We start from the raw sequence: 15025 nt of genomic DNA, 5'->3' as shown, positions 1-15025 counted from the left end.
CACACCCAACTTAACTCTCATTCATGACAATTTTGGAAACTTCATTTATATGTAATTTTAACAAAGGCAGAGGAGGGGGAAGATCATTTGAGTTACTAAATATTTCCATCACTTCTACACTTGCTATATTTCTACATTTATTACTGGCATACTATCAGTTCTTAAAAGTGTGTTAGAAAACAAAGCATCTGAATCATGTCTGGTTAGCCTCAGGAAAAAATACTTTGAGTAAATATCACTAGATATGCCTTATTTAATGGAAGATAATATAGAATGCTGATTAAAAAGAAAAACTATTTCCTTTTCTACAATTTTACAGTTAAAGACATTTTTTTCCCCTATGTTATTTATTGTGGCTTAAATAAGGAGGCTCACAGTACCATCTAAATTTCATTTGGAGGGCAGGCGACAGGAGACTGGTAGTTTTCACAGTTAAGAGTTGGTGAGAAATGCAGATTCTTGGATCTAATCCAGACTTGGGAATCAGAGGACTCAGGCCTCTGGGTGGGGCTTGGCAAACTGTGTTTGCAACAAGCTATCCAGGTGACTCTGACACCCACAGCTATAACCTGATCACCTGAGATTTTCTGTGGGATTACCTAAATGAAGTATTTACATTTCTAACGCTTTTGCAGTTGGTGAAACATGCACAGAATCTAAATTTTTATCTACATACAGACTGAAATAGAAAATTTAGAGAATTTTAAATAAATCAGATAATCCTTAATAACCTACATCTTATCCCATAAAATAGACCCTGGGAACAAAATCAGAGACATATGCTTGTTCACAAGTACTTCCTAAGAAGGGAAAGGATTCCGTCCTACCAGCCTGGAGGAGTGCAAGGGCTGCCCCGATTCTCAGATCAGTAATTTCCACCTTTGCTAGAAATCTAGCACAGATTCTCTCCCCATCCAGCCTTCCGTGGCAGTGGTCTTATGCCAGGTTTTTTTGAGAGCCCAGGTGAACGTCTGGAAACTGTTGGTTGCTTTGTTCTTTTTAAAAATAATCTCCACAACTTTAGATATGCTCGAGTAAACTTGAGTTGTTGCCTCAAGGAACTCTGTTGTGGGGGGTGGGAAATCATCCTATAATGATCCTATTATATTTCTCTCATTTCATGAAAGATTAACATAGTAAAGGACTGATAAGAAATAAGACAAATAAATGATTAGAAAAAAGGGTGTAATATCTATAATTTACCCTTTCAGTTCTGTTGACATATAATTGACAAATAAAACTGTAAGATGTTTAATATGTACAACGTGACAATTTATAAACAGACACTGTTAAAGGATTCCCCCATATTGAGTCAGTTACACATCCTTCACCCCATATGTTTACTTTTTTTAGTGAGAATATGTAAGCTCAGCAAATTTCAACTATACAATACAGTATTATCAACTATGTGTGGGTGGGTGTTGCTCAATCGTGTCTGACTCTTTGCAACCCCATGGACTGTAGCCCACCAGGCTCCTCTGTCCACGGAATTTTCCAGGCAAGAATACTGGAGTGGGTTGCCATTTCCTTCTCCAATTATCAACTATAGTCACCATGTTGATCACTAGGTCCTCAGACCTTCTTTTATCTTGTGACTGAAAGTTTATAGCCTTCTACCAATCTCTCTCCCTATTTCTCTCACTCCTTAGCAACCACTTTTCTACTGTTTCTCTAAGTTACTACTTTTTTTTATTGCACATATTATTGTTACCATGTAGTGTTTGTCTTTCTCTGTCTGGCTTATTTCACTTAAATAACGCCCCCAAGGTTCAACCATGTTGTCACAAATAACAGAATTTTCTTCTTTTTTAAGGCAGAATAATTTCCATTGTGTTTGTGTATCCATATGTGACTGTGTAGTTATATGTGTGTATGTATCTTGCATCTTCTTGATTTGTTCATCCCCTTATGGACACTTCAGTTGTTTCCATACATTGGCTACCATGGATAAATGCTGCTATGAGTATGAGAGTGTTTTTGGTCAAATGCTTTTTCTCCATCTACTGAGATGATCATATGATACTTAGCATTTATTTTGTTAATGTGGTGTATCATAATGATTGACTTGTGGATGTTCAACCATCCTTGCATTCTGCAATAAATCTCACTTGATCATTTTGTAGGATATACTTCTAATGTACTGTTGAATTCAGCTTGCTAACATTTTGTTGAAAATTTTTGCATCTATGTATCAAGGATATTGTCCTGTAATTTTCTTTTTTTGTGGTGTCCTTATCTGACCATGGTATCAGGGTAACACTGGCCTTATAAAATGAGGGTTTCCACTCCTTCTATTTTTGGAGGAGACTGAGAAGGATTGATATTAATTTTTCTTGAAATATTTGGTAGAAGTCACCAGTGAAGCCATCTGGTCCTGTAAAATATACCTATGAAATACTTCAGTCTACTATAACATGCATGCTAATACTCATTTTATTTTATACCTTAGGAGTCATTATCTGGTTATTCTCTGATGTACATCAGTAGAGACTACACATGCTAGGGATGCTTAACAAGCATTTCACATACTCTAATGGAAGCCTGCATTATTAAGTTGGCTACCTGAGCTCTTAGCTAACTTCTCTTATCACCATAAGTGGTTGGTTGGTTAGCATCATGAATACTGAATATGATTGTTCAATGATGAAATGATATTGTTCATGATATCTTAGAAATACAGAAAGAGCTGTACTTGCACCTCCACCGACATACAAAATAGGAAAGTACATCTTGAAGTATCCCAGTAATTCCCCCCTTGACACCTCAGACTTTGGGTTTGACCAGTGGTAAATAGCTTATAGAAGGGAGAACGTTTTTGTACTTCTATGCAATACCAATGAGAATCTTAGCTTAATCCTACCATGAAATATTTCTATACCTGCCTCAAAGGAAAGTTCCCAGAGAACTAGTCAGGTTCCTAAAAGGACAGAGTCGGGATTACAAGCTTATAGGGCAGATTTTAAGACTTCACAACTTGTTTTAAGTTATGTGCTACAAAGCCTATATACACCAGAGTTCAGTCTGAGGCATCTTTCTTTGCAGCACACCTTAAACTGGGAGATTTGGGGGGATCAGTCCCCATCCCCTGAACTGGTGTCATCTACTTCCAAGTACTGAAGTTCCTGAAATATATCCCCAGATAGTTCCTCACAATTGCAAATGACCAAATTGGCTTAAGTTAGTTCTCAGCAATGCACTGGAAAGAAAAGTCAGCTAAGAAAGTTAAAAATGCCTCAGACAGCTGTGCTCTTTTCTAAAAGCAAATTCTTACAAGTAAAAAGCAAACCCTGAAATCACCATCCATATATTTTCTACAGCTCTAACATTTGGATGTCAGGAACTTGCTTTTGGTATCCATACCATAGAATTTTCTATTCCCTTCTTTCCCCTCTACACAGGTTAATGACTCATTTGTAATATCCCCCTTTTCATTGTGCTCTGTAATACATTTCAATTTCTTTTAGATTAGATCCCATGCAAGTACATATTCATTTGTATATCACTAAAGGCCTCAGTCCATTTCCTCTTGTGACAGAAATTTGAATTGCTACCATCACTGTATTTTTTTTTCCAGTTGGTATGTTTATTCTCATATAGAGGTAATCCTCCCACATATTCACTTCAGAAGCTTCTAGCCATAACTTGTGTTTGCATTTATCCCCAAAGTCTTAGTATTTTTCAAGAATGATGAGATCTCAATCTTACTGAGAGAATCCTCATAGGAATGGAGGTTTAGCCTAGAAACGATTCCTCAGTTCGACTGTTTTAATATCACTATCATCTTTATATATTTTTCTGTACCATCCCCTCACCTAATAACCATCTAACTTCAATTATTTTTATGAGGTTCAACAGCATCTCCAGCATGCACACATTCTACAGGTATTTATATTTATTTTCTTTCTAGGTAACACACAATGAAATCGTTTCCATGACCTTTCACTTGTGAATATTGGTCAGTACAGATTTTTACAAGAGGTAAAAAAGTTTTCACTGGAGAGTTTTAATTATTTTATTTTTTTCTTAACTGAAAACCTCTTCAATTCACCAAGTTGTATGTGGAAGCCCAATAGAGCAAAGAGCAAATGCATTCTTGAAGAGTAAAGACAGTAGGAATTATATTCCCCACTATATTTCCTTCCCACTTATCCCTGTATACATGAGGGGAAGAATCCCTTGTCTGTAGGGCTGGCACTGCACACGCTGCCTTCAGGCTGGTCCGCAGCCCCACAACCTCATATAATGGTGGTTATTAGAAACAGAACCTCAGATGCAGATGCCTGAACATCCACTAAATGGGTCCATATTTGAAGGACCCAGAAGGTTTCTCCCTGTGATCTGAGCTGCTCTGTTAGCAGAGTGGTCCCCCTTTTGCTGACATTCTGTGCACAGGAAGTTGCAAGAACAAGTGCCAGTGATGCTGGCAAACCCCACTTCCAGGAATTTAACATATGGTACACGTAGCGATTCAAACAGGTTATAATGAAAGATTATATGATAAATGGTGTGGGGGCAATTTGGAGGAGAAAAAGAAAGGCCACCTTATATTGCAAAAAGCAACCCAGGGTGAAAGGTTAAAGAAACTATAGATTAATTTAAAGAAAATTCAGAATAATATTTTCATAACCATGGAGTATGAAAATGTTTCCTAAAAAGCAAATCCATGAGGAAAAAAAATTAAATATATTTAACACTACATTATATAAAGAGCTCCCATAAATCAATAAAAATTCTAACAAATCAAGAGGGAATTGGCAAAGGGTATAATTGGATAAAGGGTTCAAACAGTTATTGAAAATAAAGTGCATTTGAGTTAAATAGTTCACCCCATATGCCAAATTCTTAGAATCATTTGATATTTTTTTCCCTGTGGGAGATTTTGAAACAAAATGACAAAGAGGGAGGTAGAGATAATAGAGATGTGACAAAAAGTAGTAGTTCTGAATAAATGCTTTGTATGTGTGTCTATACACATAGAAAGTTGGAAGAAAATAAACCAATAGGTTTTCAGTCATTATCTCTAGATAATATAACTAAGCATAGTTTTTATTTTCACATGGTTCTGTATTTTTTAAAAATTCTTTATAACGAACATATGCTTCTTATAAAAAATGAATCTCCTCTCTATATACATGCACGTATACACACATACACATAACATATATTTGTCTTTGTTTACTCACTAAGTCGTGTCTGACTCTCTGTGACCCCATGGATGACAGCCCACCAGGTTCCTCTGTCCATGGGATTCCCTAGGCAAGAATACTGGAGTGGGTTGCCAGTTCCTTCTCCAGGCTCCAAGGGATCTTCCTGACCCAGGGATCGAACCCACATCTCCTGCATTGCAGTAGGTTCTTTACCACTGAGCCACCAGGGTAGTATATATAACAACATAACACGTGTGTGTGTGTGTGTGTGTGTGTGTGTGTGTGTATTTTTATACGCATATATATACACACACACACACACACACACGTACCGGGGAAGTATATATATAATTTTAAAATACAAAACCATATGGAGAAAGTAAAAACTACACACACACTCCCCACAGACAGTGACTAACTGAACAGATATCCAAAATCTTGTGAAAGAATCAGGGGCAGCTACATACACCAAGTGTTCTTTTCCCCATGCCATCAGATAGCCAGGAAGGAAGACAAGAAAGACGAGTTTTCATGTTAACTAAAATGGCAACCCACTCCAGTGTTCTTGCCTTGAGAATCCCAGGGACGGGGGAGCCTGGTGGGCTGCTGTCTATGGGGTCGCACAGAGTCGGACACGACTGAAGCGACTTAGCAGCAGCAGCAGCAAAGTTAGCAGAAGAGAATGAGCGTACTCCACTCCGGGTGTAAGATGAGAATTACGTGGGAAAAGCCGCACATACACAAATGTGAAGGAGAGGGGCATCTGACATTGATTCACTGGTTTGCTTCAGCCCATCCAGGAACACACACCCGGTCATCATTAACGGGCACTGCCCTGCGGGAGTCAGAGGTCATGTTTCACATGCCAACAGGTTCTCACTGCCCCTGCACTGTGAATAGGGAGCGACTTTCAGTGGTGAACATGGGCAATGGGCTGGCAACGTCACGTCGTTTAGCCTGACCTGCCAGGCGTGCTCACCAACCCTTGCTGCACATCCAGCTTCTCGTGTTGCCCAGCAAGGAACATACGCAAAGGAAATAATCACCTTATCAGAAATTCTGAGTCTTTAGCACATGCTGCTGAATATCACAGTATACTTAATATGACACTGACACAGAGAAATCCATTATTCTTAAAAAAAATTCCAAGGATCTGAGGGTAGTACACAGGGATGAAGAGAAGGAAGCTGTGGCTTTCTAGATGAAAGGTGACCTGTTTCTTCACTACATTGTTTCTCCCTCAGGTTAAGGCACTGACCACAAACCTTTCTCAGGAGGTAGCAAACTAAGTGACAAGGCCAAGAAGGATGCGAAATATTCAAGGCAGAGATCTTATTCCTCCTTAGCATTAAAAAAAAAAAAAAACTAAAAAAACCTGCTACTCATTTTCATAGGGAAGAGATAAATTATCCAATTAGTAATCCTGTGACAACAAGGAAAAATGATCCGTATTTAACTCCAAAATAAATTCTAGCTGGTACCAAGGTGCATCCTGAGAAAGGTGATGATGAAAAGGCTTAGACAAGAACAGAGGTAAACATAAACACGGTCTCAATTCTAGTGAGGCCTGCTGAAGCAGAGTCACAGGAAACACAAAGCAAAGTTCTGATGGACCTAACAGTATGAAAATGCAGAACTTCCCTACTGTCTCTGAACTACATGAATCTTACTAAGTTCAAGGAGAACCCTATCATTATCTCAAAAGATGCTGCAAAAGAATTCAATAGGCAGATACTTCCCTAAGAAGACACACCCTGAGTCAAAAGCCAACACAAAATGTAACAGTGGAACAACAGAAACACTTTCTTCTGTAGATTTGATACAATGTGGGAGGAGAATGGATAAATAAAATATTAGGCAAGACAAACTGTCATCATCTTCAGGCTATATATCAGCCAACTAACAGAAATGATCAGAGAGGCAGTAAGGTAGTTGATTACAAAATTAAAAATCAACAGCTCTCCTATATAAAAACAATACACCATTAGGAAGCTTTATGAAGGAAACAGGCCTTCTACAAAAGGAATAAATGACTATTTATCATGAAGATTAAATTCTCTCTAAAATATATTTAAAAAGTTGTTGGCATGATTTCAGCCAAAATTTAAATGGAATGTGCTTAGAATTTGACAAAATGATTCTGCTGTTTATCAAAACATAAAAATGTCTAAGGGCAACAAAGAAAAACTAGATAAATGCAATGAGACACTAGATAAAAAGAAAGTATAATGAGGGTTTCATAACTCACACAGCACAAAGCTAGAATCAGCAGTAGTATCAAGAAAATGGAATAGAGGATTTGGAAATAGACCCAGTTCATATACTATCTGGCACATAATAAAAGTGGTACTTTAAATTAGTAAGATAAGAACATATTTTTTTGGGGAAAAAAAATTACCCTGACACCTCTCAGCTCACGCTGTGTCGCATATAACAATACGTGTATTCCAGCTGTGGCAGTTTTAACCATAGACCATGAAGCATGCAGACCCCAGAACGGCTGCTGCTGCTGCTATTCTAAACCAATGTCCAATTTTATCCATAAAGCCCTCGTGACAAGATCAAATATGCACCTCCACATACTCCTTCATAGGTGGAGCTGACAAGGGACACACTTGTGATCAGTAAGATGTCAGCTTAGGGATTTGGGGGAGCTTTGGATCCCTGATCCAGAGAACCCCAAGTCTCCTGTGCCTCTCTTTCTCCCGCCGGAAATACAGGCCTCACCGCACTTGTCATGTGGCTGTGAGGCAGGAGGCATCAGGATGGATGCGGGCGGGAAAGAAGGGCAGGAAAGCACAGGCGTGTACGGGGCTTACTGAGCTAGTCTGCACTCTGATGTGGGAGGGAGGCTTTCCGGAACTATTCTTGGATGGTCTCTTTATTTATAAGCCCAAATGAGTTCTAACTGCTTCCAGTGAAGACTTTTTAAATCTGACAGAAAAAAATACTTTCCTAAATATGTAAGAAACCCAAAGTCCACAAAGGCAAACACTGATTAGTCTACTGTAAAAACTTTAAAAAACTTTTCAGAGTTATAAACAAATCAGCAGAGATGTACCACATATATAGGGCTTCCCTGATAGCTCAGTTGGTAAGGAATCCACTTACAATGCAGGAAACCCTGGTATGATTCCTGGGTCAGGAAGACCTGTGGAGAAGGCATAGGCTACCCATTCCAGTATTCTTGGGCTTTCCTTGTGGCTCAGGTGGTAAAGAATCCACCTGCAATGTGGGAGACCTGGGTTTGATCCCTGGGTTGGGAAGATGCCCTGAAGAAGGGAAAGGCTACCCACTCCAGTATTCTGGCCTGGAGAATTCCATGGACTGTATAGTTTATGGGGTTGCTAAGAGTTGGACACAAATGAGTGGCTTTCACTTTCACTCACACACACACACATATGTCTTTTAAATATATATATTTAGAAGACAAATAATAGAACAGGGAAAATATCTGACACCCATATATAAACCTAATCGATAAATATACACAACTCATAAACAAAACCATGTGCAATTCAATGGAAAAGTGGGTCCTTCATGACCCAGCCTCAGGGGTTACTCAGCATCCTTGTGCTGCTTTGTACCCTACTCTGTTAGCTGAAGCAGGGATAAGCTCACCCAGAGCCAACAAGAGGGGCCTAGATCCCACCTGAGAATGAGAAGAACATCAAAGAATTTGTAGGCATGATTTAAAAACTACTAGGAGATGTAACTATTGAACTTAGCAATTTCCCTTCTAAGAATTTATCCTATAAAAGCAAGCAAAGTTATGTATACAAGACGTCTGTAAAGGATGCTCATTCTAGTGTTATTTATAACAATGGGTGTCAAATTTCAGCATGCTTCAGAATCCCCTGGAGGGTTTGTGGAAACATAGATTTCTGGGTCCCACCCAGAGTTTCCATTTCAAGAGTTCTGGGGTGGGGCTGGAGAATTTGCACTTTTGAAAAGTTCCTAGGTGATGCTGATTCTGCTGCTCTGAACAACAGACTTGGATTGCTGCTGACCTTCCCGACCCAGGGATTGAACCTGTGTCTCTTACTGGCAGGTGGGTTCTTCACCACTAGCGCCACCTGGAAAGTCTGATTAATTACATTACTATCTCAAATTCCATTGTTGTACTTGTTTTCTCATTTCACAAAGAAAATGTGACCCAACTATACCACAATGGAACAGGGAGAAATCTCCAGCCTTGTTACAATCTGGCCAACATATGCTTAGTCACACTTCTGATGGGCAGAAAACCCTCTGGTCATCCGAAACTTAAATTCTGATTTCTAACCTCAGACCAGAAATGCTCAGTAAGACCAATGTAGAATCTGAAACAGGAGGGTAGAGAAGAATCACAGCTACTCTATACCTGAACCTCCACAGTGTCAGTCCCTCAGTCATGTCTGACTCTTTGCGACCCCATGGACTGTAGCCCACCAGACTTCTCTGTTGATGGGATTTTCCTGGCAAGAATACTGGAGTGAATTGTCATTCTCTTCTCCTGGGGATCTTCCTGACCCAGGGATTGAACTGGGGTCTCCTGCATCACAGACAGATTCTTTATTATCTGAGCCACTAGGGAAGCCCTCCAGGCAGAGGCATATTCACAGCTAATCCCCTTCTTCCTGTGTACTCCGGGCTTTACAGGAGTGGCAAAGAAGTTGAGTACTAGAAGAAGGAGCAAAGAAATAACTTTTCTTGGTTACTAAATATTATTTAGGAAGGCTGAACTTTCCATACTAGTATTTTCAATTGGATTTCTGCCATGAGTGTGGCAAGGTTTCTTGTTCTAATACTTCATCCTTCCCGCTGCTGTTACTTGGTTACACTATATCCCTGTGCATACACTAGGCATTGAGTTGTCTCTGGATTGAACCTCAGATCATCTGAGTGACAAGCCTCAGCTACTTGCTCTGAAGTACTAACATAGTATCACTTTCTCAACTCAAACTCTTCCTCTGCTCCTTTAACATTTACAAAACACTTGTGGTTTAGTCACTAAGTCATGTCTAACTCCTGTGATGCCATGGACTGTAACCTGCCAGGCTCCTCTGTCCATGGGATTCTCCAGGTAAGGATACTGGAGGGGCTGCCATTTCCTTCTCCAGGGGATCTTCTGGACTCAGGAATCGAACCCAGGCCTCCTGCATTGCAAGTGGATTCTTTACCAACCAAGCTATGAGGGAAGCCCCACCCTTTCCTCACCCCAATTAACTTTCCCAGCCCGATCCACCTGTTTCTTCCAATAAGAACTCTATGTCCCAGTCATTTAGAGCAGTAGTTCCCAACCCTTTTGCCACCAGGGACTGGTTTTGTGGAAGACAATTTTTCAATGGGCCCAGGAGTGGAGGATGGTTTCAGGACAATTCAAGTGCATTACATTCACTGTGTACTTTTCCCCATTATTATTACATCAGTTCACCTCAGATCATCAGGCATTGGATCCTGGAGGCTGGGGATCCCTGATTTAGTCCTATTTGTGGTTTCTCCAAATATGTACCATGCAGTCCACTCTTAATTCTTCCAAATGCTATTTCCTCTCCCTGAAAGCTCTTCCCCAACCCACCGCATCCCCAGGAATTCCAAGCCACACCTGACACACAGCACACCGCTTTCTCCAGGAGGCCTGCTGCCCTTAGAAAGGATGCTGAACTCCTCTGGAATCAGCATGGCTACACTTGTTTGTGATGTCTCGTTTCCTGTAACAGCATAAGCTCTTCAAGGACAGACACCATGTCCAGCTCACTCGAGTGTTCAATCTGCTTAGAACAAGGCCTTGTAGGGAACCAGCATCACAGGAAACTTGAAGAAGGTGCCCTCCAGACACTCGAGAAAATATGCAAATGGCCTTTTACACCAAATGACTGGATGTCCTTACAAAATGTATGAGTGGAATTCAAACTTGTCATATGAATTCCCAAACAGAATCATATCAGAGTTGAAACAGCACGTTTAACTAAATGCAAGAAAAGCAAGTGTTTCTTACTTTGAGTTGTCGTCGCACTCGGGACAAAAAGAATTTCCAACAGTTTTCTCTGGAGTCCACCATGCCCAGACCACGAACTTCATTACGAATTCCAGAAATTATCTTGTCTACATCTTCATCACTGAACAGATCAGGAATTTCCCCTGCCCCCAAAGGAATGAGTAGAGTTATTAAAAGACTGCTATAATTCATATTTTAGATATGACTTAAAATGCTTTCTAATACAAAGTTCAGCTTTAATGATAGAGTTGAAACCAGAAATGCAATTTTTTTTTTTTTGTTTTTATAAGACACGACACAGTGACAACAAGCTATGACAAACCCACCCACTAAACTTGCACAGGCAGGAATAACATTTACTTCACTGAAGGCCTCTGCAAGGCCTTTTACATCGTAAGCAGACTAAGAAAGTGATACACTTCAAATTAGTTAGGTTTATACGTTTCTCCCCAAAGAATGCCCCGACAAACATCTCAAAGACAAATTATCTCTATTTAAAGTTCACTGAAACCACAGATCATTTGTCTTTGGGGAAGATCTTTCACGGAATGTGTTGGTTTAATCACCTGATGCCAGCAAGTCATTAATCAGCACGAGAAAGCTCTCATCTAGAACCTGGGCATCTGTCAGCAGGAACGCGGTGGGCATGTTCTTGGCTCCGGCTCTGATGTACAGATTGGCAAGATCTACCTGTAAGAAACAGAGGCCATCGCTCACACTCTGCTAACATGCTGGTGTGCTATCGGAGAGGGTGGGCAGAACCGAGACGCTACAGCCAGAGGGCTGGGCGCCGTCCTTTCCCTGTTTATACGTTCTTTCCTCTCGGTGACTCTCTTCTTACAGGGGCAAACATTATGACATCAGCTCCATTTCTGGCACATAATGACGACTGTCATGTTTATGGCTCCACGGAGCCTAAGATGCAAACAGGCTCCCGACAAACAACCCCCTTCTATTCAAGCAAAAGTGAATTCAGTAATGATTTTGTTAAGCAATGCAGCGAAAAGAAGTTTTTGGCTCCTTTTAACAACTATCTACTTCATTGTTTGGTGACTTAGAGTTTACCAGTTTTATTTAGTAATATTGAAAGCAAGTGGTTTGTTGTTTGCTTTAAAATAGCACTTGCCACAAACTCTAAGTACTATTTTGTAAGTACTATTGTGATTCAAAAGCAAAATTTTAAAAAACATGTCAGTGTTTCTCGACTGTACTCCCATCATATTTTCACAATCTGATACAAAGTGGAAAAAATCTCTATGCACTTGTTAAAAAAAAAAAAAAAAAAGGATCTTTTCCCCTCTCCATTGTATTGGTATATGAATACTGCTGATTATCAGGTATGGTCAGCACAAAAGAAAAACATGTTTGTGTAGGCAAGTATTTAATAAAATGTTTTCTGAGCAAATCTGACAGGCTTATAGGCTTATACACATATAAATGTTGGTAGCAGTTTACTATGATTAATTCGACAATGAAGGAGAAAGTTAGAGTGTTAGTCCCTCATTTATGTTTGACTCTCTGCGACCCTATGGACTGTAGCCATCAGGCTTCTTTGTCCATGGGGATTCTCCAGGCAAGAATACTGGAGTGGGTTGCCATTTCCTCCTGCAGGGGATCTTCTGGACCCAGGGATCAAACCGAGTTCTCCTGCACTGCAGGCAGTTTCTTTACTGTCTGAGCTACCAGGGAAGTCCATGAAGGAGAAACAGCCAACAAAATCCTCTGAAGAGCTTACCCACCTCCATGCTTGACTGGAGCACCTTTATCCTGGGGCGGAAGGAGCATGGGGCTGCCCATCACTAGACTTACCCGAAGTTCCTGAATCCCGAAGCTTTGGGTCAGAGTGATCTGGAAGACCTCGAGGCTGCAAACGTAAGCTGCCAGGCGGGACAGGCTCTGCTTGCCACTGCCGCCCACTCCGATCAAGAGCGCATAACCCTGAGGGGACTGCAGGATGCGGCTGATGCGACACCTGGGGAGAGAAAACACCCCCAACAGATGACATCCAATGAGCCTCAGGGCTATGTGGTTTCATTTTTCAGATCTTTAGATACTAAACTCCGATTTGTATTTCAGACTTTCAGTCCTTGTTCTTCTGTTTCCCAAACAAAAAGATGCTGCCTGCATCTGCCCCCTTATCACTTGCCCAACAAACCATCCTAGCCAATGACATCTGGACTCCCACTGCTGTGTTACTCTCCCCCAAAAGAAGGCAGAAAATGAATACAAGGACTTACATCAAAGCACCACATTTTCCTGATTAGCAAGAAAGATCCTAATGGCACATCAGTATCCACGTGTAAGGATATCAAAGGGAAAATGTCTTTGGGCCAGAAACTTTGCTATAGAATTAGTTTGGGAAGAACAGATTTGTTTAGACCAACAAACACCTCACATGTGATTTACTTCATGCATTTTAAACACCTGCGTTTTTTACATGATCCTTATGTCCCTTGCATGAAAGCTTTCCTCATGCCTTGAACGGTCTAAAACATTCTCGGAAAGTGTTAGAATCCAAGAGGTAAATCTCCAGCAAAGTCAACTAATCCCTTTTTCTGTATTATTGAAGAGGTTCTGAATGCTTATCCTATTGATATTATTGCTACATCTTACAGCTAGGAATAAGTTGGCTTTAATGTGATCAACGTAAGCATGTGTTCAGTTGCTTTAGTTGTGTCCAGCTCTTTGCAACCCCATGGACTATAGCCTACCAGGCTTCTCTGTCCACAGGATTCTCTAGGCAAGAATACTGGAGTGGGTTGCCATGCCCTCCTCAAGGGGATCTTCCAAACTCAGGGATGGGACCTAATCTCCTGCATTGCAGGTGGGCTCCTTACTGCTGAGCCACCAGGGAAGCCCCCAATATAAGCATATGGAAGCCCAAAGGCAAAAAAATTTTTAAAAAGACTGCTGTATTTGCTCTCAGTTGCTTTCCTGAGATGAATTTAAGCTCTGAACAATCCAAACAATCTTTAACACATTTTTTTTAAAGAGTAATTTTTGAAAGAATTAAGTTGGGATCGCTTATAGTAGGACCAGCACGCACGATCATTTCCTGAAAACCTTCAATAACTGAAAAGACAGGTTATTTTTCCAAGCTCAGCCACCTCATTAAATTTTACTTCACATGACCACATGGCAAAACCACCTTGGCAAAGCTGTGAGATTACTCTAACACGAGTGAAACCCCAACTTATAAGGCAGGGTTTTCATTTCAATAATGTGTGCTTTGAGGTCTGCATCGACAGTCTGTAAGTGGCAAAGTCTCTTTCTACAATGTTCAAGGGCACACTGAAATCATCTCTGATGTGCAGTAAATCAGTTTCTAGCTCATAATCCCTAATCAAAGCAGCAGCTTTTCCTTTCAGGTCACTGAGAACTCTGTGTTGAAGGATTACAGGGGACAACTCCTCAGTGCCAACAAGACATCTCTTCCACACGAGCCATGACAGACGGCCAGCGTACATGAACCCAACCAGAAACAGCATTACTAATAACTCACATATCACCATGTTCAGAGATTCTAACGGAAACGTCCTCTGTCTGCTAATCAGAGGACTGTCACTGCAAAGGGATCCATAAAATAATCAATATGTAGGAAGCTTGTAATAAATGATGATAGGGAAGCCTCCCAAGTTTTTCTTAGGCACTTGGGCTCAACATTTTAAGGAGTGACTCTTCTAAAAATCGAATTCTCCACATTTCTTGGGTCTGTTTGAATTGCTTTTCTCACATACTTCCTTCTCTCTTGACTTATTTCATTACTTTAATCTTTGCCCAAATATCACTTGTTAGAAAAGCCAGCATTATTAACTGAGTGGCATTCCCCCAAATGCATACGCTGCTGTTGCTGCTGCTGCTACTGCTAAGTCGCTTTAGTCGTGTCCGACTCTGTGTG

The 15025-nt window shown here is 40.5% G+C and overlaps 1 protein-coding gene across 11 annotated transcripts in view; it reads right to left on the bottom strand.

Annotated features, from left to right (window-relative positions):
- Positions 1-15025, bottom strand: part of DNAH11 (dynein axonemal heavy chain 11) — a 367742-nt gene that overhangs the window by 152744 nt on the left and 199973 nt on the right. For all 11 annotated transcript variants that reach the window (XR_008717731.1, XR_008717733.1, XM_055589961.1 and 8 more), the window contains 3 exons: positions 12937-13099; positions 11694-11817; positions 11128-11270 (listed from right to left, as the gene is read on the bottom strand). Coding sequence is in view for 9 of the 11 variants with exons in the window: in XM_055589961.1 (XP_055445936.1) it covers positions 11128-11270; positions 11694-11817; positions 12937-13099 (430 nt within the window). In the remaining 2 variants the exon portion in view is untranslated. The remainder of the gene's footprint in view (positions 1-11127; positions 11271-11693; positions 11818-12936; positions 13100-15025) is intronic.

Source organism: Bubalus kerabau, chromosome 8 (assembly GCF_029407905.1).
Source record: "Bubalus kerabau isolate K-KA32 ecotype Philippines breed swamp buffalo chromosome 8, PCC_UOA_SB_1v2, whole genome shotgun sequence".
NCBI classification, from domain to species: domain Eukaryota; kingdom Metazoa; phylum Chordata; class Mammalia; order Artiodactyla; family Bovidae; genus Bubalus; species Bubalus kerabau.
The sequence above is the reverse complement of the archived record's forward strand: the minus strand, read 5'-3'. Positions and strand labels throughout refer to the sequence as shown.